We start from the raw sequence: 26,221 nt of genomic DNA on the forward strand, positions 1-26,221 counted from the left end.
ATGGCGAAGGGAGAGCGGAAGATGGTGAACTTCAGCGGAGCAGCGGGGATGGTCCTACTGTGGTTAGGGTCTGTACTGCCGCAGTGTCTGGGGGTGGTGTACACCAACGACTGGGCGGTGAGGATAACCGGGGGCTCAGAAACGGCAGAGAGTACCTTAAATAAATATGGATTTGTTAATATGGGACAGGTAAGCCAACCATTACTTGTAACATAAAGTTGTGTTAACTAGAGTAGTTCCTGAACTGTACAGTTTTGTATGATCAAAATTGGACAGACTAAATATTGGTTTGGAAAACATTTCCCCTTCATTTACTCTTCTATAATTCACTGAGAACAGCAAAAGGTGTATTCATTTCTGAACAGCATCTAACTTCTTTTAAGTGGGGGATTAAAGCTAAAACACTTGGAACCACAGGTGTCCGGCAACCATTACATTACATGCTAGACTGGCCTTGAATCGTTAGCTCTGAATCATTCAGACTATGGAGGAGGAGTGTCTATAATGGCAGACAAGGTAGCACATTTGTATTCGGGCAACTAACAGTCGTGTGGCCCTCATATCAAATGAGCCAAGTCATTGACCTTGTACTGGGCACCCTACGTAAGAAGCAATCCAATCCAGAGATCTAGGCCAGAAGCCTGGTTTTAGATGTGGCACACAGACACAACACGACCACAGACAAATACATTGATATTGTGTGACTGAGACATTTCTGTCAGAGGTACTGAGGTGGTCTGTTGGTTAAGAGCTTAGTCATTCTCTAAGACGGGGGGGTGGGGGGGTCAGAAGATGTATGTGGGGCCAACCTTTAGCGCCGCTGCCTGGGCGAGTGCAGCGGAGCGAGGGTGCGGGGCTGTTGGACCAAACACCTGGTGACCACAGGAACATCACGACCACAGTTGATCCAAGATGCACATGGTCCAAGAAATGTATTTCTCAAAATGCAGTGAGAGGATGCTCGTCGTGGACCATCGTGTTTGGACAGAAGACTAGGAGAGTGGGCGTGTGTACCGGCTGTTATATGTGCTGTGAGGACCAGAAGTCCACTCTAGATTAGTAAACTAAGGAAAATGTGAAGGTTTTGACATTGAAAAGTGTCCTTTTCTTGGTCCATGTAAGTTGAAGTGCTATTTCTAAGGGATTTTAGGGATAGGGTTTGAATTAGTGTTAGTGTTATAATTTCATTAAGGGGAGGGGTTAGGAGTTAGAAATAATTTTAGGGTATGTCAGGAGCTTGGGTTAGGGGTAAGGAAAAACTGGTGTTTGAATGGGACTGAATTGTGAGTCCTGACAAGAATAGCCATATAAACTTGTATGTGTGTGGCTGTGTGTGTGTGTGTCAGGTTTCCCAGTCTTGTAAGACTACCCTTATGGTGTAAGGTAACGTTTTCAATGACGGATGCCAATACTGGCTGCATTATTCAAGAGGTATTTAGACACAGGCACACAGAATTCCCACATAAAATCCCTAAAACACACTTTTTGATAACTCCTGACCTAAACAGAAAAACAACAACATTCTTTTACATAATGACACAGACAAATCACACGCTAATCTTCTTTTTAAAGTAAAAATTGATTTATTGCTAGCAGCTTTTAAATGACACGCTACGGTAAAAGAAAGCAGGTGTGAATGTTTTTCTGTGTTCCTGGCTTTCCTCAGGTTGGAGATCTGGAGGAGTACTACTGGTTCCGCCACAATGGAACCCAGGAACGCTCTATGGTGTCCAACAAAGACATTACACGCATCATCTCCAAGGAAACCAAGGTAGAGTAATGAGATCCCACTGGGGGTGTTATTGAGACCTTGCTTGTATAATTCATTATCTGCATGATATCAAGCACACACACCAGCAATCTTCCAAGTCAACCCCTGTGATGTGTACGTTGTTGCACTATATCCATTTATGACTTTGAATGCTGAATGTTGTCTGATCTCTCTGTGTGTGGTGTGTGGTGTGTGTGTGTGTGTGTGTGTGTGTGTGTGTGTGTGTGTGTGTGTGTGTGTGTGTGTGTGTGTGTGTGTGGTGTGGGCATCCAGGTGGAGTGGCTACAGCAGCAGGTGATACACAGCAGGACTAGGAGGAACTCCAGAGCCAGTCACATCTACTCCATCGACGTCAGGACTAAACTGGATCACCACAACCAACGCTCACCTAACCAAACCCAGACCCAGGACAGGGGCCAGTCCCAAAACCAGGCCCAGACCCAGGCCCAGGCCCAGACCTTTACCTTCAATGACCCCCAGTGGAGCAGCCAGTGGTATCTTGTAAGAGTCTCTTTAGTCTGATCCTAAAAAGGCCATGTTGTTTTTGAGCACAAGGTGTGGCCATCTTATATGTCTATATCCCTGGATTTCCTGAAGGTTTTTTTTAGACAATAACCTACTTTTGCCTAACCTCCCCTCCCCTCCCCAGCACTGTGATGACTCCTCCCAGAGCTGCCCGTCCTCCATGAACATAGAAGGGGCCTGGAGGAGAGGCTTCACCGGTCGAGGGGTGGTGGTGACCGTCCTGGACGACGGCATCGACCCACGCCATCCGGACCTTCAGACAAACTATGTGTGTGATCTCAGACGCTCTTCTGCAGCTCCTCCCACCTCCTCCATCTCCCCCCCTCCTCCTCCCCATCCTCCTCCTCCTATCTTCTCCTCATCCTCCTCCCTCAAAAGACCTCCTCCTCCCACATACTGTCTTTCCATTGGATCTTCTGCCCTCAACTCCCCCCCCCCCCCCCCTTCACCTTCTATTCGAAAGGACATTTATTAAAAGCCATTTGGCAGCGTCTTTGAGTGCAACAGTCTGCTGCTCTGAGACAAGCGATGCGATCCAAGCCTTTTTGGCCGGTCCAATTTGAAAAGGTCAGGTGAGGCTATATAGAATGGATGGGATATGTCTGGTCCACTTTGCTGTCTTGCTGACCGGTGAGCTAATGGCCTCTGGTCGTGGTGGGGGTGTAGAGAGTATGGCCGCTGACATTTTATGCTTTTGTGTTCCAGGATCCTCTCGCTAGCTATGACATCACTGAGAACAACCCGGACCCAACCCCCCGATATGACATCACCAACACCACCAACAAGTGAGTTCCTATTGGAGAAAACACACGCACACACACACACACACACACACAGACACAGTACACGCACGTTCCTCATTACAGCTCGGCAACATTCCTTCAGTCTTCTCACTCGGTCGGTCTCTGCTGTTAAGACATGGCTTCCTGTATAATTGCATGTGTGTATGAATATGCATGATGGTGTCTATTCCCAGGGAAAGATGTAGCGGCACTATGTCTTTGTCCTCCTCATGCATATGCATCTGCTGCTGTCCCCATTCCCCCCCCCCCAACCCCCTGTGTTTTAGCCATGGGACAGCTTGCGCAGGGATCATCGCTGCAACTGCTAACAACTCCCACTGCATTGTGGGAGTGTCCTTCCACGCCAGAATAGGGGGTGAGCCACTGTGGGTCACATGGTGCCACGCATGCCAGGGTCACTCATATGTAAATCAGTGAATGATGTACGTGTGAATGAAGGAATCAGGATGATAGGGTGAGAGTGAGTTCCTGAATTGCAGCCTCACCGAGGGTCGGATGGTCACATGACATGGTCAAATTAAAACGATGGATGGATGGATTCATTCATTCTTTATTACTGTGACAAACTGACTTGGTCCCACCTCCCTGATGTCTCCCCAGGCATTCGTATGCTGGATGGAGATGTGACAGACATAGTGGAGGCCCAATCCCTGAGCTTCAGGCCCCAGCATGTGGACATCTACTCGGCCAGCTGGGGGCCGGAGGACGATGGGAGGACTGTGGAGGGGCCTGGCACTCTAGCTCGCCTTGCCCTGGAGCACGCCATACGCTCAGTGAGTGTGTGTGTGTGTCTGTGTGTAAGCAAGTGAGAGGGAAAGAGATCGAGAGAGAAATGGTGTAAATAATAGCTACACCATTGTATACAATGTAAACAAATTGTTATTTTTGGAAAACTTGAAAGTGGGTGTGTGTGTTTTGGTGTGTGTGTGTTTTGGTGTATGTGTGTATGTGTGTGTTTGTTTGTGTGTGTGTGTGTGTGTGTGTGTGTGTGTGTGTGTGTGTGTGTGTGTGTGTGTGTGTGTCAGTGTGGATTTCTGTCATTTTCCCCAGGCTGTGTGTTTACTTCAAGGGCTCATCCTTATCTCTGAATCAATATGTAAATATTATTAATAACCCCCCCCTCTCTCTCTCTCTCTCTCTCTCTCTCTCTCTCTCTCTCTCTCTCTCTCTCTCTCTCTCTCTCTCTCTCTCTCTCTCACTCACTCTATCGACTTCTCTTTCTCTCTGTCTTTCTTTCTCTTTCTTCATCTCTTTTTCAACGCTCTCTCACTCTCTCAGATATGTAAATGCATGCTGACGGTGTGTTTGGACTGTGATAGACCTCATTAATGCAGCTTATATCTGACACAGTGAGAGAGGAGAGACCCAACTGGAGACCAGAGGAGGGATCACCAAGGTGTTTTCACATGGTTCGCTCACAGAAACCTGTGCCAATAAAGCTTTTGCAAAGTAAATATTGTCTCTCCACAGGGCAGGAAGGGGAGGGGCTCCATCTTCATGTGGGCGTCAGGTAACGGTGGGCGCTATGGCGACCACTGCTCCTGTGATGGCTATGCTAGCAGCATCTACACCATCTCTGTGTCCAGCTCTACCCGGGCTGGGGGGCGGCATGCCCCCCTGGAACCCTGTGCTTCCACGCTTACGACCGCCTATGGTGCAGAGGAGGACCAGTTCCTGGAGGCCGTGAGTAATTCAGGAGCAAAAAGTATCTCAGCAGCAGGGAGTTACCCAGGACCAGAGATACTCAGGACCAAAGAGTCACTCAGGACCAGAGAGTTACTCAGGACCAGAGTTACTCAGGACCAGAGTTACTCAGGACCAGAGTTACTCAGGACCAAATATACTCAGGACCAGAGAGTTACTCAGGACCAGAGTTACTCAGGACCAGAGTTACTCAGGACCAGAGTTACTCAGGACCAGAGAGTTACTCAGGACCAGAGTTACTCATGACCAGAGAGTTACTCAGGACCAGAGTTACTCAGGACCAGAGTTACTCAGGACCAGAGAGTTACTCAGGACCAGAGTTACTCAGGACCAGAGTTACTCAGGACCAGAGTTACTCAGGACCAGTTACTCAGGACCAGAGTTACTCAGGACCAGAGTTACTCAGGACCAGAGAGTCACTCAGTACCAGAGAGTCACCCAGAACCAGAGAGTTACTCAGGACCAGAAAGTCAATCAGGACCAGAGAGTCACTCAGGACCAGAGAGTCACTCAGTACCAGAGAGTCACTCAGTACCAGAGTCACTCAGGAAGTAACTCTGGAGCAGGAAGTTGGTCTGACTGCTAGTAACCACAAAGATTGCCATCACTACCAGATATATAGAAAACAAAAGACCAACTTCAACAGAATGATGATTTAAAAGTCATATACCGCCATAAAAGAAGCCTTCTGTGATGAGGAAAATGATGTGCTTTTTAAATGGGCCAATAACACACCCTAGGAGAAACATTTTACTTCCTGTGCCGCTTCTGACAGGCTACCTTGGATCTGAAGCAAGGTTGTACCACAGTGCATTCTGGGAGCTCCGTCTCCACCGCCATGGCCGCTGGGGTCATCGCGCTTGCCCTGGATGCCAAGTACTGACCACGAGACCATCAAATCATATATATATGATCAATACCCTGTCTTCCCGATCTACACGCTGTCACTGAATCAATCCAAAACATCGGCTTGTTCATTTCAGTCTACAAATCCCATGTATTGATGAATTGATGTGTGTGCTGTGGTCTTGTCCAGTCCTGTGTTGACCTGGAGGGACGTCCAGCACCTGATCGTGAGAACATCCCAGCCTGGTCACCTTGACGACCCTGACTGGTACACCAACGCAGCAGGATACAAGGGTAACTTAACCACAGTAACTATACTATTCAACAAACAAACCAACCAGTTATCAAACAAACTAACGTGTGTGTGTGTGTGTGTGTGTGTGCAGTGAGCCACCAGTATGGGTTTGGCCTGCTTGACGCAGAGCGTCTGGTGAAGGAGGCGGAGAGCTGGAGACAGGTCCCCCCCCAGCATGTGTGTGAGGAGACCCCCATGCTGAACAACAGGTATCCCCCTCCACAAACACACACACGTACACAACCACACACAGACACACGTACACAACCACACACAGACACACGTACACAACCACACACAGACACACGTACACAACCACACACAGACACACGTACACAACCACACACACGTACACACGTACACAACCACACACAGACACACGTACACAACCACACACAGACACACGTACACAACCGCACACAGACACACGTACACAACCACACACACGTACACACGTACACAACCACACACAGACACACGTACACAACCACACACAGACACACGTACACAACCACACACAGACACACGTACACAACCACACACACGTACACACGTACACAACCACACACAGACACACGTACACAACCACACACAGACAAACGTACACAACCACACACAGACACACGTACACAACCACACACAGACACACGTACACAATCACACACGCATGTTACTAAAACTTGCGCGCACCCATGTGCATGAGCACACTCAGGTACTGAACAAATCCCTCTGCTGCCAGCTGGCACACCTGAACGCCTCTTTGAAGTTCCCTCCATCTCCGCAGACATTTTTTACTTTCCTGCCGTCTTTTTTCTCTCTCTCTCTTTTAATCCTTGTGTTCAACTTTTTTTTCCCATCCCTCCTTCCCTCGGTTTCTCGCTCTCGCTCTCGCTTTGCCCTTCTGTCTCATGCACTCCTACTCACTCTTTGTCCAACTCTCTCTCTTTCTGACTTTCTCTCACTCTCTCTCTCTCTCTCTCTCTCTCTCTCTCTCTCTCTCTCTCTCTCTCCACTTTCTGTCTCTCATATTCTCATATCTCATATCCCCCTCACACACAGTGTCATACCAGAAGGCTCTGTGCTGAGGTCTGTCCATGAGTCTACTGGCTGTTCCAGCCACCCCCCTCACCATGTGGTCTATGTGGAACATGTCCTTGTCCGAGTCACCGTCACACACGGTCGCCGTGGTGACCTCTCCATCGCGCTCACGTCACCCGCAGGAACCCGCTCTCAGCTGCTGGCCAACCGGTAGGACCGCAACCCACCACACACACACACCACACACACACCACACACACCCCACACACAACACACACACCACACACACACCACACACACATGCCCCAGATCATTAAAGGTTCAGTAACACAGTTGGGTCACGTGTCTAATACGTTTTCTTTAAGGGTTTTAGGGAAGTTTGGAAATCCTCAACTAAGTGCAGTTCCGTCCCAGTGATAAGATTGACTGACTCTGTGGTTCTCTGTGACCGTGTTGTGTTACAGGCCTCTGGACCAATCAACTGAGGGCTTTCGGAGCTGGGAGCTCATGACCACTCACTGCTGGGGAGAAAGGTCTTCTGGGAAATGGAGTCTGGAGGTCCTCGACATGCCCTCTCCAAAGAGAGAGAACAGTATACAAGGTCAGCTACACTAATATACTCCATAAAACTTCTAAAACCTCCATTCATTTTATACTTTTATTACCCTTTGTCCAACTCTTTATTTTCATTGATTTACTTATAATAACTTGGTTAGTTTAGTGAACCCAATGAAATTCGGTTCGTCTACAGGGAAACTGGAAGAGTGGGCTTTGGTGTTTTATGGCACCTCCAAGCACCCGTACTCCATGCGACGTGAGCAAGCCCGCTCAGCTGAGCTGCCGGCCGGCGGCAGCAGCAGCGATGACCTCAGCGAGGAATACAGCGGTGAGTCACGCCATCGCAAAATAGCTCTCTTTTTGTAGCACAGGAAGGGGAGGCAGACAGCACCCAATTATCGCAGTCTCTTAGAGAAGTCAAACTACCCATCTAGTGGCTAATGACAGGGCCGTGTGACTCTGATTGTGGAGCAGGAGGCCCCTCCCACCTCCCTGCTGTCCAAGTCTCTTTGTCGCCATTCAATGATGTTGTGATCGTGTTTTTTTTGTTTCTGTTTTTTGGGGGTCTGGTGTTGATGTCGTGACTGCCGGCATTCTGGTCTTGTGTTGATGCTGATGTCACAATCTGTGTCACTGTGCCCTGCCAGGACCATGTGACGCAGAGTGCGGCGAGGATGGCTGTGAGGGCCCCGCCCCCCAGCAGTGTGTCACGTGCTTACACTTCTTCCTCAAGTTCAAGAACAACACAAGGTCAGATCAATGACAATTACAGCACACACCCCCAGCACCAAATAGCATCCAGCAATACAGCACGCTACCATGCAGCCCATCACTGTGTCGTACAGGACAGCAGAAAACTGCACTCCACACACAGAACAGCACAAAACAGTATAACAGTACAGTGTAGTGCACCACTGTACAGAACAGCACTGCTGAGTACAGTGCAGGTACAGTTTTCAACGCATCAGAACAAAGCTGAAATCCCAGGTCACATGATCATCTTAGTCTCCAGGAGTTGAACAAGAGTATGACTCAGCAGTCTCTATATGACTGTATAATAAGCAGGAAACAACCCGGACACTTAGTATTCACATAAATACCACTTCAGGCTCTATCTATAGAAGATGATCTGGGCACACAGCACTCACAACACTAATATTGGAAGGTTAATAGAGGTTTTTCACTGGACACTGAAGTACTCTCTCTCTCTCTCCCTCTCTCTCTCTCTCTCTCTCTCCCCCTCTCTCTTTCCCTCTCTCTCTCTCCCCCTCTCTCTCTCTCTCTCTCTCTCTCTATCACTCTCTCTTTTCCTCTCTCTCTTTCCCTCTCTCTCTCTCCCCCCTCTCTCTCTCTCCCTCTCTCTCTCCCCCTCTCTCTTTTCCTCTCTCTCTCTCCCCCCTCTCTCTCTCTCCCTCTCTCTCTCCCCATCTCTCTTTTCCTCTCTCTCTCTCTTCCCCTCTCTCTCTCTTCTTTCTGCTAAAGGACGTGTGTGTCAGCGTGCCCCGTGGGGTTCTGGGGCGACCGGCATCACTGTAAGAAGTGCTATTCTTCCTGTGAGAGCTGCACCGGCAGTCGTAGTGACCAGTGCACTTCCTGTCGCCCCGGACACCACCTGACCGAAGGGACCAATAGCTGCACAGCTAAATGCGGGGACAACTACTACCTGGACCACGGTACGTGCTCATCTGAAGACTCGCTCCTTTCTGGGTGGAGTTGGATAGCCTGGTGACTTCGGAGGAGTTTGAGACATGTAGCTAAGGCAGTAGAACCTTGACGACAATGTTGACATCGCTAAGGTCAAAAGTCAAACTCCTGACGGGAGTCAATAACATCATCAGGAATCAAAACGACCATGTTTCATTGAATGAAAGTGTCTTCTAATTGACACACATTTGTATTTAACCCGTGGAAAAGATATATAACCAGTCTGTCAGAGGGCTGACCTGTGACAGAGGACTCCTGAGTGGCTAGCAGCCGGGTGACTGGACAGCAGTGCGCGTGTCCGCAGGGTGTGGAGTGCACGTCATAGCGACGGCGTCGGTAGTGAAGGCTGGGCCGGTGTGATTTCTCCTCAGATCTGAATACCTGCCGTCGATGCAGTGACAGCTGCCTGAGGTGCACTTCAGTCAACATCTGCACGGAATGCAAACCAGGCACGAGGTGAGCCAATCGCGGCAGTCCTCCGACGGCACCGGGATGAACCTGCTCTGTAAACACAGGCCACTCCGCCGACGCCGTGCATGCTGAATGCTCATGTGGCACTTTCTCTCGCTCAGTAAACTCGTCACGACTAACCGGATGCCGAGTGTAATGTTGAATCTGTGTTTTTGCCTGCGGCGGTGGTCGTCAGCTAAGAGAGAGTTTGTGAGTGCATGCATACGTGTGTGTGTGTGTGGGGGGGGGGGGGGGGGGGGGGTCGAATGCTGAAGATCGAAACATGGGTCCCGTTGACCACGTATGCTTTGATGAGTCATTGTCTGCCTATGTCACTGGACTCACATACCCCCCCCCCCCGCCCATCCATCCCTCCAGTCTCCAGGGTAACCGATGCCAGCGGAGCTGCGGAGCAGGAAGTTACCTTAGCGACAAGGAGGGGGAGGGGGCCTCCTGCCAGCCCTGCGACCAAGCCTGTGCCACCTGTGCAGGTAAGTGGAGAGGCCAATGGTGGTGGATGGGAGGGTCCCTGCACAGCTCCGGATCCACAGCCATACCGAGTCTCCTGTCGGTCCTCGATGCCCTGTTGCATAATCGTTGAGAGGTTTTAGCATTCGAGGCGCAAGCATTTATGCTGTCCGTGTTTACGTGTATCTGTGTGTGTATCTGTGTGTGTGTGTGTGTGTATCTGTGTGTGTGTGTGTGTCTGCCAGGCGCCGGTGCGGAGGCGTGTAACCAGTGTGCAGAGGGATACCTGATGGAGGAGTGGAGGTGTGTGTTCTCGTGCAGCCCGGGGTTCTACGCCACGCTCGCCACGGACGACGCTGGCGGCCAGAGGATGTGTAGGAGGTGAGCGAGCACCGTGTGCTCCGGTGTGGGCGGTTGGTTTATCTCTCTAATGGCAGCCAGGCAGGCCCTATCCTGCACCCTGTAGAGGAGTGTGTGTGTGTGTGTGTAACGCCTGCTTTACACACACTATTTGCCTATTTTTACAGATCTGTCTGCAGAGGGTGGGCTCGCTCCACATGTTTGCGCGACATGCTGATAGGCTACTGGGCAGGGTTTTGGAAAGATTTGTGTTCTGATTGATAATGCACCACAAGACCATACATAGAGCGGTTAAACCCACCCGTGGCCAAATTGAAAATGTACGGCGTCAAACGCAGTTGGACATAGGGATGGCATCGACAGCTTCCGCACGATCGTGTAATCGTGTAAGCCAACCATAAGTGGGTGGGTGGATTTGTGGGACGTGTTTGGCTCCAATGGTGTGTGTGTGTGTGTGTGTGTGTGTGTGTGTGTGTGTGTGTGTGTGTGTGTGTGTGTGTGTGGTGGTGGGGGGGTATTCAGGTGTGATTCCGGCTGTCTCACCTGTGTGGGACCAGGCAGCAGGAACTGCAGCAGCTGTGCCAGCGGACGCCCCCTGCAGGACGGCCAGTGTGTGGTCAGCACCGCGTGTGGACACGGTCAGTCCTACCTTCCCCTGTCGGCTCCTCTTCTGACTCCTCCTCCTCTGGCCTTCATGGCTTTATCAGTCGGATATTACTGCGTCACTAATACACAGGGCTGTATGTGTGTGTGCCAGATATGTGTATATATGTGTGTGTGTTTGCACCCCAGGGGAGTACCAGGACAGTCATGGGGCGTGTCACGCGTGTGAGGCAACATGTAGGAAGTGTACAGGGCCGAAGAGTGAGGACTGTATCAGCTGTGAGCCCTCATGGTGAGGCCCCCCCACACACACACACACACCCACACACACACGCACACGTAAACACATTGTGTGTACACGTACACACACTCACATACAAACACCCACACGCGCGCGCACTTGCGTACACACACACATACCAGAGATCAGAGAAAATGCAGAAGGTTGTGTGCAACAGATGCCACAACAAACACGATGACTAACAGAGAAAATAGTTGAAGTCTGCTCCTCTCTCCATCTGCAAGCCTCCATCATTACTGGCTCCTCAGGTGTTTCATCCTTCTGAAAAAACTGGCTGAAAGAGTTTTCCGGCTGTTTCAGCAACTGTCTCGACATGTACCTTACCTCAGTTGGCAGGCTCAAACATTTGTTTTCCTGGAACATTAATTACCAGCATTGATTCAAATTCTATTAGCTAGATATATTCTGCTTTAGAAATCTCTACTGTATGCTCTATAATTCATTAGCTTTGCATTACAAAACCAAGGAATAATTCAAACGAAATGGCTAAACGAGTTGAATGTTGTTCAGTTGAGTATAAGTGTGTGTGTGTTTGAGGGGAGGGGAATGTCAGTCCAGTCTCTGGGTGATGAGGAGTCTGATGGCTTGGGGGAAGAAACGGTTCCAGTCTGACCCTGAGGTCCACGATGCTTTCATAATTTGTGTCATATTTACCAGACGTGTCCAAACAACACCACCGTGCCTGGACTCTCTAAGCAACTGCAGGTTACCAAGCTCACCCCGGCAACAGGGAGCAGTTTTGACAAACTCTGAATAACCACCTTAAGATGTACAGTTAGGAGTAACAATAGGTCTGTGTGTCTGATTGGTCCAGGTCTCTGGACGAGGGTCGCTGTGAGGAGGAGTGTTCCCAGGGGAAGTACCAGTCTGGCGGGCAGTGCCACTTGTGTGACCACACCTGCGCCACCTGTCTGGAGAGTGGCCCTGCCAACTGCACTAGCTGTGACACAGGTGAGCGACACCTGTCAATCACACCTGTCAACAACACCCGCCAATCACTCTGTCAGCCAGACGGAGCTGAAATCTCTTCGGATTCATCCACGATCTGTCTGTGCCTTGTGTGTGAATGTGTACGTGTGTATACGTCTGTGTGTGTGTGTGTGTGGTTCTCCAGACAAGTTTGGAACGGACCGCTACTTGTACAGCGGCGAGTGTGTGGACACGTGTCCGGAGGCCTTCTATCACACCCAGGACAACGCCTGTGCGCCATGCCCCGCCCACTGCACCGTCTGCTCCGCCCCCTCCCGCTGCCTCCGCTGTAACTCCTCCTACTACGTCTCCAACGGCTTCTGCACCAAGCTGGAGTGTGGAGAGGGTGAGGAGGGATGGAGGGAGGGAGGGAGAGAGAGAGAGAGAGAGAGAGAGAGACAGAGACAGAGACAGAGATGTTGCATGTTGTTGGTAGGCCCTAGAAAATGAACTTCAACACCTTCACAGTTGTCTCTCTCTCTGAACCTCCCACTCTGCCCCCCCCCCCCCCCCCCCCCCACAGGTGAAGTAGAGGATCCAGAGTATGACGACTGCATGGCCTGTGAGGAAGGCTGCAAGAAGTGTGTCCTCTGTAAGTACGGCTTCAACCACCGAACAAGCCCCGCGCGAACCCCAATCCTAACCCCCCCCCTGCCCTTCCCTATCCGTCCCTGCTCACACGAGCCCTATCCACAGCCCCAGAACGCCTGCACCCTAGGACGGGAGGCATTAAGCTTGTTTCTGTATCTCAAACAGATAACCCCAGACACTGCCTGTCCTGCACAGACGGCTTCTACAAGTAAGGCTGAATGCTCTCTGTCTGTAGGCCTGTCTCCAGTGGGACCTGAGCCACTTTCCCTGTTTGTCTGTCTCTCTCTCCCCCTCCCTCTCTCTCTCTGTTTCCGAGTGCAGTGTGAGACTCTGTGCCCGCCTATGAGAAACTACTCACTACTCCTGTTGCTGTTGTCATTGTCCTGGTTGCTGGAGTGACGCTCCCTCTGTGGAGAGGGTCAGACGGGGGGGCTCACCCTCCCCTGCTGTCGTTAGGTTTCAGGAGGGCTGCTACAAGAACTGCCCAGCCAAGACGTACATCGTGCCCGAGGAGATGACATGTGTTCCGTGCGATGACAACTGCGTGAGCTGCGATGAGGACCAGTGCTACTGGTGTGAGACAGACCTCTTCTTATCAGGTCAGCGCAGCGGCTGAGTTGAGCGTGTGTCTCTTTTCTTTGTGTCTGTGGTATTGTGTGTGAGTGTTGTGTGCTGTGCGTATGTTTGTGTGTGTGTGTGTGTGTGTGTGCTGTGCCAGATCTTCACCATCAAAGCTCTTTCCTCCAGAGGGGAAGTGTGTACCAGAGTGTCCTGACGGTTTCTACGGCGACGAGGACACCCAGGACTGCGAGGAGTGTCACCCGGACTGCGCGACGTGTACCGGGCCAGACAGCGACAGCTGTCTGTCCTGCGAAGACGAGGAAAAGAGGGCAGAAGATGGGGAGTGTGTCACCATCCAGGAGGCTTGTCCAGAGAAGACCTTCTACAGCGGTGAGAGTAACCCTGGTGGAGATACTGAGAGTATCACAGTCTCACCACCTGTGTACCTGTGCGTGCAGTCATTCTATGAAATGTATTTGTTCTTCATAGTGGAGGAGGTGAAGAGTGATGGCGCAATGACACGATTGCAATGTGCGCCTTGTCCTTTCTACATTGCTAATGTATCAGATTGGCATTGTGTTGAAGGTTTGACTCACTGTGTTTCACCTATATTTGGTGTTTGTGTTTTTCCCCCAAACATTTTTTTTCTTTCATCACTTCAAGATACATTCAACTATACAAAGCACCACACACGTGTGGGCTACTAACTCTCTCTCTCTCACTGTGGCGTGGAGAGATGTTGGCGCAATGTCCAGGCTCCTCCCCCTCCTCCTCCACTTCCTGGTGCCGTGTGTCACGCTGTTGTCTTCCCTGCAGACGAGGGCGAGTGTGAGGACTGCCACGCCTCCTGCAGCTCCTGCTCTGGGGAGCTGAAGAGCCAGTGTGTCACCTGCGTCAAAGGTCTGTCTGACGGATGGTGACCGAAACTGAACTAGCTTTGCTTTGCTCTTCTCTGCTGTACTATACACTGTTCTGCTCTGCTATGCATTGTCCTCCTTTAAAGCCTATCTCCCCCCCCCCCCCCCCCCCCAGGGCGCTTCCTGACAGCAGAGAGGACATGCGTGTCCAGGTGTCCAGCGGGCCACTTCAGCAACCGGACCAGCGGTGTGTGTGAGGCGTGTTCGCCGGGCTGCGCTTCGTGTGTGGGCGCCCAGCGCTGCACGCGCTGTCAGGCCGCACGCAAGACCCCCTTCTTCCTGCAGGACGGACTCTGTGTCCACCAGTGCCTGAGGTCAGATGCCACATCTTCGAAGTGTTGGAGAATCCTATAATTCCGTTCGAAAAAGACTCTTTGGAACCTAAGCAATACTGTCTGTGCTTGTGTGTGTGTATGTGTGCTTATGTGTGTGGGTGTTTATGTGTGTGTGTTTATGTGTGTGTTTATGTGTGTGTGTGTGTGTGTGTTTCTGTGTGTGTTTGTGAGTGTGTGTTTCTGTGTGTGTGTGTTTTTGTGTGTGTGTGTGTGTGTGTTTCTGTGTGTGTGTTTCTGTGTGTGTTTGTGTGTGTGTGTGTGTGTTTCTGTGTGTGTGTGTTTTTGTGTGTGTGTGTGTGTGTGTGTGTATCCAGGGGTTATCCTGTAGGCCAGGTGTGTCACAGCTGTGTTCCAGGCTGTGGATCCTGTGAGCAGAATGCCACCCACTGTGTGAGCTGTGACGCCCCCCTGGTCCTGCACCAACACCAGTGTGTGGAGTCCTGCCCCCCCGGACACTCCCTCAGGGAGGGGGCATGTCAACATTGCCCCCTGTCCTGCCTGCACTGTGACACACAGGGCCAGTGCACAGGTAGGAGCACACACACACACACATAGATACACCCAGACAAAGACATACATGTGTACAGGTGAGATTCATACAAAGATGATATTAACCTCTCTACCCGACCCCCCCCCCCCCCACACACACACACACACACACACACAGATTGTGAGGAGTACCACTTCCTCCAGGAGGGGCACTGCGTGGCCGACTGCCCCGAGGGCTTCTTTGAGGACTCGGAGCGGCGTGTGTGCGAGCGCTGTCACCCGGACTGCGAGCTGTGTGACGGGGCGCGCTCCGACGACTGCGACGCCTGCGCCGACCCGGCCGCCACGCTGCTCAAGGGGGCGTGTCTCTCCCACTGCCCCGCCCACACCTACAGGAACGGTCGGACCGGGGAGTGCGAAGGTGGGTCGGGTGGAGATCAACACACGGGTCGGGGCAATCCACCTCCATTGATTTGTGAACACTAAATTAATGACACAACGGTAAATAATAAATGACATTGAAGTAATTACATCGTACAATAGTCATCATCACACAGCGATGGCATATTCATCCTTAATGCTTGGCTTCATGTGCGTGACTATGTATACGTGTGTCCCGGGTTGTTGTGCTGGCTGTAACCAAGAATGAAAATGAATTAAAAAGTCTGATTGATTCCTTCTGCATGGCTGCATTCAGAGGGTTACCGGACCGTGGTCATGAATGAATCATTGCTTCATTATTTATATGAATCATTGATGCTTGATTCCTTGGGGTTCTCAGTGAAGGATGCACGTTGGTAATTAGGAACTGTGCATCAAGTTACAAACCCTCCTCGGTTTGTGATTGGTTGTGAGCTCTCCTCTCCCCACTCTGGGCCAGGCTGTGATTGGTTGTGAGCTCTCCTCTCCCCTCTCTGGGCCAGGCTGTGATTGGTTGTGAGCTCTCCTCTCCCCCCTCTGGGCCAGGCTGTGATTGGTTGTGAGCTCTCCTCTCCCCCTCTGGGCCAGGCTGTGATTGGTTGTGAGCTCTCCTCTCCCCCTCTGGGCCAGGCTGTGATTGGTTGTGAGCTCTCCTCTCCCCTCTCTGGGCCAGGCTGTGATTGGTTGTGAGCTCTCCTCTCCCCCTCTGGGCCAGGCTGTGATTGGTTGTGAGCTCTCCTCTCCCCCTCTGGGCCAGGCTGTGATTGGTTGTGAGCTCTCCTCTCCCCCTCTGGGCCAGGCTGTGATTGGTTGTGAGCTCTCCTCTCCCCCTCTGGGCCAGGCTGTGATTGGTTGTGAGTTCTCCTCTCCTCTCTCTGGGCCAGGCTGTGATTGGTTGTGAGCTCTCCTCTCCCCCTTCTGGGCCAGGCTGTGATTGGTTGTGAGCTCTCCTCTCCCCCTCTGGGCCAGGCTGTGGTTTGACGTGCCTTACCTGCTCGGGGCCCGGCCTGGACGCCTGCCTGAGCTGCAAGGAGGGTTTGAAGCTGGACACACAGGGCCACTGTGCCCCCCTCACCTCCCACTGCCCCCCACACCACTACCAGGACCAGCCCTCCACGGACTGTCACCCCTGCCACAAGCACTGCCACCAGTGCTATGGACCTGGCAAGACCCACTGTTTCAACTGCAACCAGAACCACTTCCTGCTCAGTGAGTGGGCCAGGGCTGGGATTATGTTGGGGTTAGGATGAGACTAGGCTGGGAATAGACTGGGCCTGGGGTTGGACTGGGATTAGCTTTATGTGTGCTGGCTGTGTGTATGCTAATGTGTGTGTGTGTGTGTGTGTGTGTGTGTGTGTGTGTGTGTGTGTGTGTGTGTGTGTGTGTGTGTGTGTGTGTGTGTGTGTGTGTGCCTGCGCAGATGAAACCTGCCTGGACAAGTGCCCGGTGGGCTACTTCCAGGAGGAGGCGGGACTGAGGTGTGAAGCCTGCCACCCCTCCTGCCAGTCCTGCGTGGGTAAACACAGCCACGAGTGCCTGAACTGCCAGCCCCAGCTGTACCGGGACAGCAAGGACTGTGTAGACACCTGCCAGGCCAGGTAGCACCCACCCCAGCCCACCCACACCTCCATCCTCCCTCCCTCACACCCCCTACCCTCGTCACCCTCCAGCCACCCTACCTCATCCATCATGCCCCCTCCCCCTTTTTACATCCAGGGCTGCATTACCTCATCTCCCAGGTAATGACTTGACAACAGGACATCGCCGGCAACAGCTCGAGCCAATCACATTTGTACAAATATCAAGTTGTCCTTTTTCAGTGGGAAACTGTGGTGGTTTCGCTGGCTACATGACTTCGATGGCCAGGTGTGTCATGTATAACAGGCTTTTCCAAAAGAGAATTTACTTCTCAAATGTTTAAAGTTTTTATCCTAGTCTAACCTGGCATCTGTGTTTGGTCAAGAGCCCTGTGCTGAAAAGTTGACCTATAAGGACACAAGGGCTGTTGTGTCACTAGAGAGTGGCTGACGTAGCACACCCAATTTGGTTTGAGATTTACTGCGCCCTTTATGAGCCCTGTAAACGCAGATGGTCCTGTTTGATGGGGAGAGTTAAGCTAATGTGCCGTTAAATTGGTGCTCGTTTAAATATCCCTGAGAGAATGCAAAAAAGGACACGAGTAGTCACAAAGGATATTTAGTGCCTCGACATACCTACACACAATCCCTCCTACACACATACACAACACGCTCACAGTCTCCCACACACACTTCTCACCGTCTTCCACAAATACATCTTTCCACATTCTCACATTACCCATCACCCCCTCCTTCCCCATCACCCCCCCCCTCCCCATCACACCCCCCTCCCCCCCCCCCCCCCCCCAGACACACACACACTTCTCACCCCAGACACCGCAGACACAAATGATGACAGCTCTCCCCGTCTGACCCCAGTTACTATGGTAACGCGGCCTCGAGGATGTGCGAGAGGTGTGACCCGAGCTGCAGCGAGTGTTTTGGGGGCGCGGCCGACGAGTGCCTGAGCTGCGCTCATAGGCTGCTGTACCTGAGGAAGGAGGGGCGATGTCTGTCCACCTGTCCCCTGGGACACTACCGGGACAGCCAGCACCTGACCTGTGAACCCTGTCACCCCAGCTGTAGGAGCTGCTCTGGTAGGTGGGAGACACACACACACACATACACACTGACATAGACACACATAAATACACACATATACACACACTGGCAAAGACACACACGTGTACGTGTACTGAGACAGACACGCACTCACACAGACACAAGTACACACATGAGTGCAGACGAATACACATACAGTACACACACATACAGACATACACACCCATAATAACACACACAAACACAACTCAGCATAGATTAACTTAATCATCCCTTTGTTGAACTCATTACTTATTGGGGTCCTGGAGATAGTGTTATGTTCCTATGGTGGTTCTCCAGGTGTGGACCCCCAGGTGTGTGAGTCATGTGACCCAGGATACAGCCTCTCTGATGGGCTGTGTGAGTCCCAGTGCAGCCTGGGAGAGTACTCCATCGTCCAGGTGACCACCACTGATGACCTGAACGCGTAACATTATTGTCGCTGATCCAGAGAGGCCAGGCTGACACCTTCACCCCTTTGGTCCCGCTCCTACCCTCTGCACACCCCCCCCACCCACTCCCCCACACCCCCTCCCACCCCCCTTACAGGGAGAGGGTCACAGCTGCGAGGACTGCCACAGCTCCTGTCTGGAGTGCAGAGGGCCGGGCCTCTACAACTGCACCATGTGTCCCTCCCAGGCCATCCTGGCCTCTGGGGGGCGCTGTCTGCTCTGCTGCAGGAAGGACGGCCCCACAGAGGAAGTGGAGGAGGAGGACGGGGAGGGGGCGGGGGCGCTAGCAGACCAGCAGGAGTGTTGTAACTGCACTGAGACCAGAGGTAAGATGGAAGAGGAGAAACAAGTGGTTGGACCAAGAGGTTTACATGAACTCCTATGGAAGTATGCTTTCAGATACACATATATGAGATTGAGAATATAAGCGCTAGGTAGCTAGCGGCGGATTTAGAGTTACAATCTATGGACAGGACTAACCCTAACGGAATTAACTGGAATGCTTTCGATGAGCTTGGCGATCTTGATGCTCGAGAAGCTGTGTGTGAGCTGTCACATAATGACTCTAACCCATAAAGACTCCTGTCTTTGGGTGATGTCACTGACACCTAAACCAGATCCATGATTTTGAGTGCGATGGAGTTTCTCTACTGGACGCTACGAAATGGGTTGACGGGGCGTGGACACTTGTAAAGAATTTGAAAATGAGGACATCTTTAAAGCATCCAGAATCTTCTCCCGGTGTAGGAAAACCGACGAGCCAATCTTCATATCTGGATCCAAGCTGAAGATCTGGAGCGAGATCAAGTCCATTAGAAGTGTGACCCATAAAAACATGCTCCAGATGCAGGCTATTTGTAACTGCTCAGAGACACAGACAATGCTCATGCCGTGAAGTCATGCTGGTGTGCTGCTTGGAACTAGCACCATGCATCCAATAAGCTTTTATCACCACAGGTTGCTTTTGAGTCATACTGAACCCAAATTGAAAATAGGGAGCAGTTGTATGAGTTAGAGCCATCATTTGTCAGGCCTGGTTTGCAAAGTCAAGCCTGTCTAGAGGGCCTGGTATCTGGTGTGTCTGGCTGTCTGGGTTAGGGTGAGTCTGTCTGCCTGATTACCTGTCTGCCTGATTGCCTGTCGATCTGTCTGGCTGTATGTCTGTCTGAGTTAGGGTTAGTCTAATTGCCTGTCTGTCTGTATGTCTGAGTTAGGGTTAGTCTAATTGCCTGTCTGTCTGTATGTCTGAGTTAGGGTTAGTCTAATTGCCTGTCTGTCTGTATGTCTGATTTAGGGTTAGTCTGATTGGCTGACTGTCTGTCTGTCTGTCTCGCAGGGGAGTGTGTTCTCAGCACCAACTTTGCCTTCCGAAACGAGGCAGAGGAGGAGTCGACAGGCAACCTGGCGCTCTTCATCACCACCTCCATCCTCCTCCTCCTCGGCCTCGCCGCCGTCGTCCTCCTCGTCCGGCGCTCCCGCTCCAAGAGCCCCGCCCCCGACATCGCCCCCCGCGGCTACGAGAAACTGGGCTCCGGCGGGGGAGGGGGGGGGAGGCAAGGCGGCGGAGGCCTGGCCTCCTCCTACGGGGGCCACTCCAGCGCCGGCGCCGGGAACTTTGGCGAGTCTCAGTTGGCGGGCCTGGGCGAGCGGGGGAAGGGCGGGGCGAAGGACGAGGACGATGACGACGAGGACGAGGACATCGTGTACATGGGCCAGGACGGGACGGTGTACCGCAAGTTCCGTTACGGCGGGATCGGCGACGACCAGGAGGACGAGCTGGAGTACGACGACGAGAGCTACACCTTCCGGTGAGCGGCGGAAACGCCCTCCGTCAAGGGCCCTGGCTCTCTTCTCCTCCCCCTCCGTCAGGGGCCCTGGCTCTCTTCTCCTCCCCCTCCGTCAGGGGCCCTGGCTCTCTTCTCCTCCCCCTCCGTCAGGGGCCCTGGCTCTCTTCTCCTCCCCCTCCGTAAGGGGCCCTGGCTCTCTTCTCCTCCCCCTCCGTAAGGGGCCCTGGCTCTGTTCTCCTCCCCCTCCGTCAGGGGCCCTGGTTCTCTTCTCCTCCCTCGCTCTCTGTCTCTGAAGGTTCGGCCCCTCCCTCTGTCCATCCGCCTCTTGTCACTGGCTCAACGTTGTGTGTCTCCTCGCTATGTGTTCTCTTCTGTCTCTCACACAGGCTTTCTCTCTCCACTTCCCACTCGCTCGCTCTCTGTTTCATCCCTGGGGACATCATCCTACTTATTTATTGTCCTTTGAATTTCAGTTACAGAAAACATGGCGTGACAAGCTACTAACACTGTATAGCTCCATTATATAAATATTATTAATTTACAAGATGTATGTTGCTGGGAGAGTAATTTCACAGCTACAATCAGAGACAGCTTCTTCCTCCATGCTCTCATTCATTGTGATTTTTTACGGGCATTTTAGGTTTCTTTGGTGTGACTTGGTCCAAGCCCCTCTGTACTGCACTGTGTAACCCACCTTTGTAATTGTTGTGTTGTTGACGTTGAACATTTTAAATCACAGTTATCGCTTGTCACTTGCCTTCCAGTAGTTGACCTCCATTTTGTTTGTTTTCAATTGAATTTGGATAAAAAATATGTTTTGTGTTGTAATTCGAATAAAGTTTAAGAACAGAGATGGGCAATGGTGACGGACATTATATTTATTCGTGTCAATTAAGCCAAGGAAAGCAACTGGTACCTCTACAAGATCAAAAACACTGCAAAGTTCAGAGTTAATTGTTTATTGATACTACATAGTGTTTAATTTTTCCATTGCACGTTACACACACTGTTGTAGAGTTTCCTGGGCCACCTGATATTTCATTAAGGAACATGCACACACACACACACACACACACACACACACAAAGACACATATGCAACTGCTCATACACAATAACAAACACACACACACACATATGCAAACACACAAAATCACAAACACTCCCAGTGACACATGCACACATGCCCATACTGACACACACACAGATGTCGATATTGTGCTTTACGGAGACCTATCTACCTCTCTCACTCCCTCTGAGGTCATTTCCTGTTGACGCAGGAAGAAGAAGAAGAAACAATAGACGAAAACCGTGAACACGTTCCACAAGAGTCTGACGGCAACGCAGACTGATAGAACACACACTGGCAGTGCGGGCGTCGGAAAGGACATGCGCTCAAAATGTACTGACAGCTCGATTTCACACACAATCACTTCTCCAACGTCACACCGAGTCAGAGCAGATAAACAGATCTAGTCCACCTTCACTCCCTCCTCTAAACACTAAGCAAGAAACTAGATTGATGAGACGCATTTGTTGGTCGTTCTCCCAAGGGGGCGGGGGTTTCCTCCTGTCACAGTCAGCAGATCTTATTCTGCCACGGTTGCCACGGTTAGAACTATCCCCATCTCTCGGAACATCCCATCATAGCTTAACAAACACAATAAAGGGGCACGGCATCAATGACGTAACTCATACGCTAAAAGTGGATTTGTGTGCAGCGTCTCTCATCCTGATGTGAAGTAGGACGGGAGAACAGTCATAGGATGTACGTGTTCTCTTGTATATCCACTCTACACGGTCTGTGAAGTGCTGGGGCATAGACAGTAGATGATTCAGTGCTTGTACAGCCTTAATGCTAACAGGAACCTAAGTCGTGTTTTCATATTCCATTAAATTCATATTCTACTCGACGCAGGACTGTTACACACGCACACACACACAAACAAACACACAGAACACGATTAGTAACATGCCCTATGTCTTGTCCAGCTCATGAGAGGAGATGGAAGAGTGGAGGATGCAGGTGGAGGTGGAGGTGGAGCAGGTGGTTCTGCTGCGTCAGAAGGGCTGCCGGCTCAGGTGGAGCTGCTGGCACTGCCTTTGTCTGGTCTGGAAGAGAGAGAGGGCGAGAGACATACACACACCAGAGAGAGAGAGGGAGAGAGACATGCACACACCAGAGAGAGGGGGAGAGAGACATGCACACACCAGAGAGAGAGGGGAGAGAGACATGCACACACCAGAGAGAGGGGGAGAGAGACATGCACACACCAGAGAGAGAGAGGGAGAGAGACATGCACACACCAGAGAGAGGGGGAGAGAGACATGCACACACCAGAGAGAGGGGGAGAGAGACAGAGGGAGAAAGAGAGATCACACAAGATTACGGTATTGGAGAGAAAACGAAGGTTCATGTTGATGGTTAGTTTGGCTTTACATGGATAGTTTAGCTAGACTAGATATTCCAGGTTTGTTTGAGAGCATTTCCTTATCTTCTCTGAAAGTTTAGCTTGGTTATTAGTGCTAATCTGTGGACAAGTGTAAAGCCCTTTGTGACAGTGCTTGTAAAGAAAAGAACTGCTCAACCAAGTTTGATTAGATTTGCCCTATCAAGGAGTACTGTCAACAATTGTATTAGGCACTCAGAGATGTCTTACTCTGGTCTGGCTTGGGCTGGCTCCGGGCCCTGTAGAAAGCTGTTCATTCTAGAGAGAGAAAGAGAGAGAGAGAGAGACATTACATGGATTGTAACAGCCACGTCTGTTGTTTGTCTCCTTATTCACTACTTGACTACTCGTCCACCTTTTTCTCTTTCATTCACTCTCATGGTAAGTCAATGACATTGAACAGTGTTGTATCGTATATTTCTGTTCAGTGGAGCACATGTAATATAATTTGTGGTTTGTGTATGCCATCACGTTCAGAAGGATGTAAAGAACATCTAGGAAGATCCACAGCAACCTCTAATTGGACCTTCTGCTCTACATCTTCCAGCACAATTCACCACGAGTGGCTTATCTCTAAATATCTTGTCGCTCCAAAGAATGGAAGCGAGGCTACGGGTGAAAGGAGATAATGATGAAGACGGCGGACGCGTCTCTCCATCCCGCAGCCCTCCACTCCTTATTAGAACCGAGCAGAATCAGACACAGTCAACCAGAGCCCTGTGATCTTCCAGAGGGCTGTGGGATGATCGCGAGGCTGAGGAGGCCGGAAGGATGAGACGGAGGTAGAGGCAAGGAATGAGGGGAGTGGGGTGGGGGGGGGGGGGGGGGTGAGTGGGTGGGTGGGTGAGGAGGGGAAGTAGGGAATGGTGTGCGAAGAGGGGTTGTTGGTGCTGATTGAGTAATGGGGGAGGGGGGCGTTAGAAAGATCCTTCTGGTGCTTACTTTGAGTGCTCTGCTGCTTCTTTCAGCTCCTCGTCGACTCTGAGTGGAAGGGGGGGGGTGAGACAAATTGAATGGCTTGTTACAGGCAGAACACAATAAGAAGGAAAGGAGCTGGAAAGATGCAGAGAAGAGAAGAGAGGAGAGGAGAGGAGAGAAGAAGAGAGAGGAGAGGAGAGATGAAAGGAGAGGAGAGGAGAGGAGAGGAGAGGAGAGGAGAGGAGAGGAGAGGAGAGGAGAGGAGAGGAGAGGAGAGGAGAGGAGAAGAGAAGAGAAGAGAAGAGAAGAGAAGAGAAGAGAAGAGGAAAGGAAAGGAGAGGAGAGGAGAAGAGAGGAGAGGAAAGAGGCAGAGAGCAGGTTGAGGGGGATTACGGGGTAAGAGAGTTGGTGGGGTGGAGGAGGGAAGGAGGCAGAACAAGGCCCACCTAATGATGCACTCTGGGATGTGGACGTATTCCATGGGGATGAGCTCCTGCAGCTCTGCCAGGCTGTTCACATACTTTATCTTGTTGCTGAACTTTGTGCTGCAACATAACACACACACAAGCACACACACACACACACAAACACACACGCATCCTTATGTTTGACCTCAAAGCTAGAAGGACGGCACAGTCGCACCGCAGTGCAACAATCAAAGTTGCTCCTTGGCAGAGCTGTGTTTCCCTGTTCCCAACATCAAACACACTTAGAAATGTGTTGTTGTCTAAACCCAGCCATGGAAACATGCTTAAAATAAACATGAAAAGGCATTTTAAATGGTGTCATGCTTGTGTTTGTGCGTGCCTGTATGTGTATCTGTGTGTCTGGTGCGTGTGTGTGTGTGATACCTGATGAAGGGTCTGGTGACAGCCAAGAAGGTCCTGATGAACCAGGATGGGTGAACGATGATGAATGACTTCAGATTCTTCCTGAGTCTGAATGAGACGTGAAACAGACGCGTGTCAAGTGGGCGTCTGTCCAGCCTGTCTATCCCTGTACATACTTGTTTATATAGCTACTCAAACAAAACACATTCACTCGCCACATTATGTCATTTCATTGACACACAATATTGAACGGTGGACAGTCAATCAATCGAGGTCTCAATGAATCAATCAGCCAATCATTACGAAGTAAGAACCACCTCCTGTCAATCATCTGGTAGCACTTCTTCAGCCAACCCAGGCCAGGCATCCTGCGGTGGGGCGTGGCTCCATTCAGATAGACAATCATGTAGTCCTCTGCCACCATCAGCTCCAGGGTGCTGATCACATACCTGCAGATGGGGGCAACAGAGAGGCAAGCACATGATATGTGAGATTTTAAAACGTATAAAAAGGCATGGGGGGGAGTAGGCTCCACTCTCAGAATCCCATGAAAATTGCTTTAGGAAAGAGTGATGACGCACAGGAAGAGGTTCTCCATGACTTCGTGGTAGTCCTCTCGGTCACTGTCGGGCAGGAAACACGCCGCAAACACGATAATGGCGTTAACCCCGTTTCCATAGTAGCCTGGTGATCAAAAAAACAACACTCTTGTTCCATTATGAGGCCTCAATTCATGTTACTGTAAAAGACAAGTAGCTATGTTGTTTCCTCTCTCATCCCTCCCGCCCCCTCCTGCCCCAGCCCCCCCCCTGCCCCTCTTCTCCTACCTCCATGGGAGATGACTTTCTGGTAGGGTTCGATGCTCTTCATGTTGATGCGGTGTTCCTGCTCTCCGATGACCACCGACCTCCATAGCCGGCCATCCTGCCGCTCCTCCTCAGAACTGCAAGTCGGGATCGGTTCAACCGGCTCCCGTGCTGCGCTACGATTGGCTGGAGGAGGATCTAGTTTGGAACAACAACAAGCCACAACAAAGTCTTTAAAAAGATTCACAGATAAAGAAAATCAGAGAATGATCTTATTACATTTTGGAAAAGTATCATGATACACTCATACTTTCTTTAAAAGTCCTGCCACCACACAGGCTTGAATAACAGACTGAATAACACCGAGATATGAATGTACTTCAAAGTGTAAGTGTATTTAAAAAGAGAGTATGAAAAAGTTCCTTTCTATTATTTAAAGATGCTATTTCACAATATTAAAATCCTCAATCTTAAATACTTGTGTGCCTTTCCTGCTGCACAGAATGTACATTACAAGTTATAAAGCTGTCAGATAGTCAAGTTACCAGTACTTGTGAAACAACATAAAAATTAGAAAAAGTCTGTTCATGTAC

At 50.9% G+C, this 26,221-nt stretch overlaps 2 protein-coding genes across 4 annotated transcripts in view; one reads left to right on the forward strand and one right to left on the reverse strand.

Annotated features, from left to right (window-relative positions):
- On the forward strand, positions 1-20,650 carry pcsk5a (proprotein convertase subtilisin/kexin type 5a). Its single transcript, XM_067250234.1, has 37 exons — positions 1-189; positions 1,667-1,771; positions 2,045-2,272; positions 2,421-2,564; positions 3,002-3,081; positions 3,366-3,454; positions 3,700-3,872; positions 4,570-4,782; positions 5,579-5,679; positions 5,840-5,943; positions 6,036-6,153; positions 7,004-7,192; positions 7,447-7,583; positions 7,734-7,868; positions 8,188-8,290; positions 9,023-9,213; positions 9,616-9,700; positions 10,073-10,185; positions 10,408-10,543; positions 11,045-11,160; positions 11,315-11,417; positions 12,241-12,377; positions 12,541-12,741; positions 12,919-12,987; positions 13,152-13,194; positions 13,443-13,585; positions 13,734-13,937; positions 14,364-14,447; positions 14,580-14,778; positions 15,114-15,328; positions 15,467-15,709; positions 16,678-16,917; positions 17,129-17,306; positions 18,165-18,382; positions 18,687-18,787; positions 18,936-19,164; positions 20,175-20,650. The coding sequence occupies exons 1-37, from the start codon at positions 1-3 to the stop codon at positions 20,648-20,650; spliced, it is 5,832 nt and encodes a 1,943-aa protein (XP_067106335.1).
- Positions 20,651-21,549: 899 nt separating this feature from the next.
- Positions 21,550-26,221, reverse strand: part of prune2 (prune homolog 2 with BCH domain) — an 8,394-nt gene continuing 3,722 nt past the window's right edge. For all 3 annotated transcript variants that reach the window (XM_067250628.1, XM_067250629.1, XM_067250630.1), the window contains exons 4-11: positions 25,650-25,826; positions 25,404-25,506; positions 25,140-25,271; positions 24,844-24,930; positions 24,439-24,537; positions 24,017-24,055; positions 23,285-23,332; positions 21,550-22,736 (exon numbers count right to left, since the gene is read on the reverse strand). In XM_067250628.1, the coding sequence (XP_067106729.1) occupies positions 22,703-22,736; positions 23,285-23,332; positions 24,017-24,055; positions 24,439-24,537; positions 24,844-24,930; positions 25,140-25,271; positions 25,404-25,506; positions 25,650-25,826 (719 nt within the window). In that variant the 3' untranslated portion in view covers positions 21,550-22,702. The remainder of the gene's footprint in view (positions 22,737-23,284; positions 23,333-24,016; positions 24,056-24,438; positions 24,538-24,843; positions 24,931-25,139; positions 25,272-25,403; positions 25,507-25,649; positions 25,827-26,221) is intronic.

The sequence above is a fragment of the Osmerus mordax genome, chromosome 14, assembly GCF_038355195.1.
Source record: "Osmerus mordax isolate fOsmMor3 chromosome 14, fOsmMor3.pri, whole genome shotgun sequence".
In the NCBI taxonomy this organism is placed as follows: domain Eukaryota; kingdom Metazoa; phylum Chordata; class Actinopteri; order Osmeriformes; family Osmeridae; genus Osmerus; species Osmerus mordax.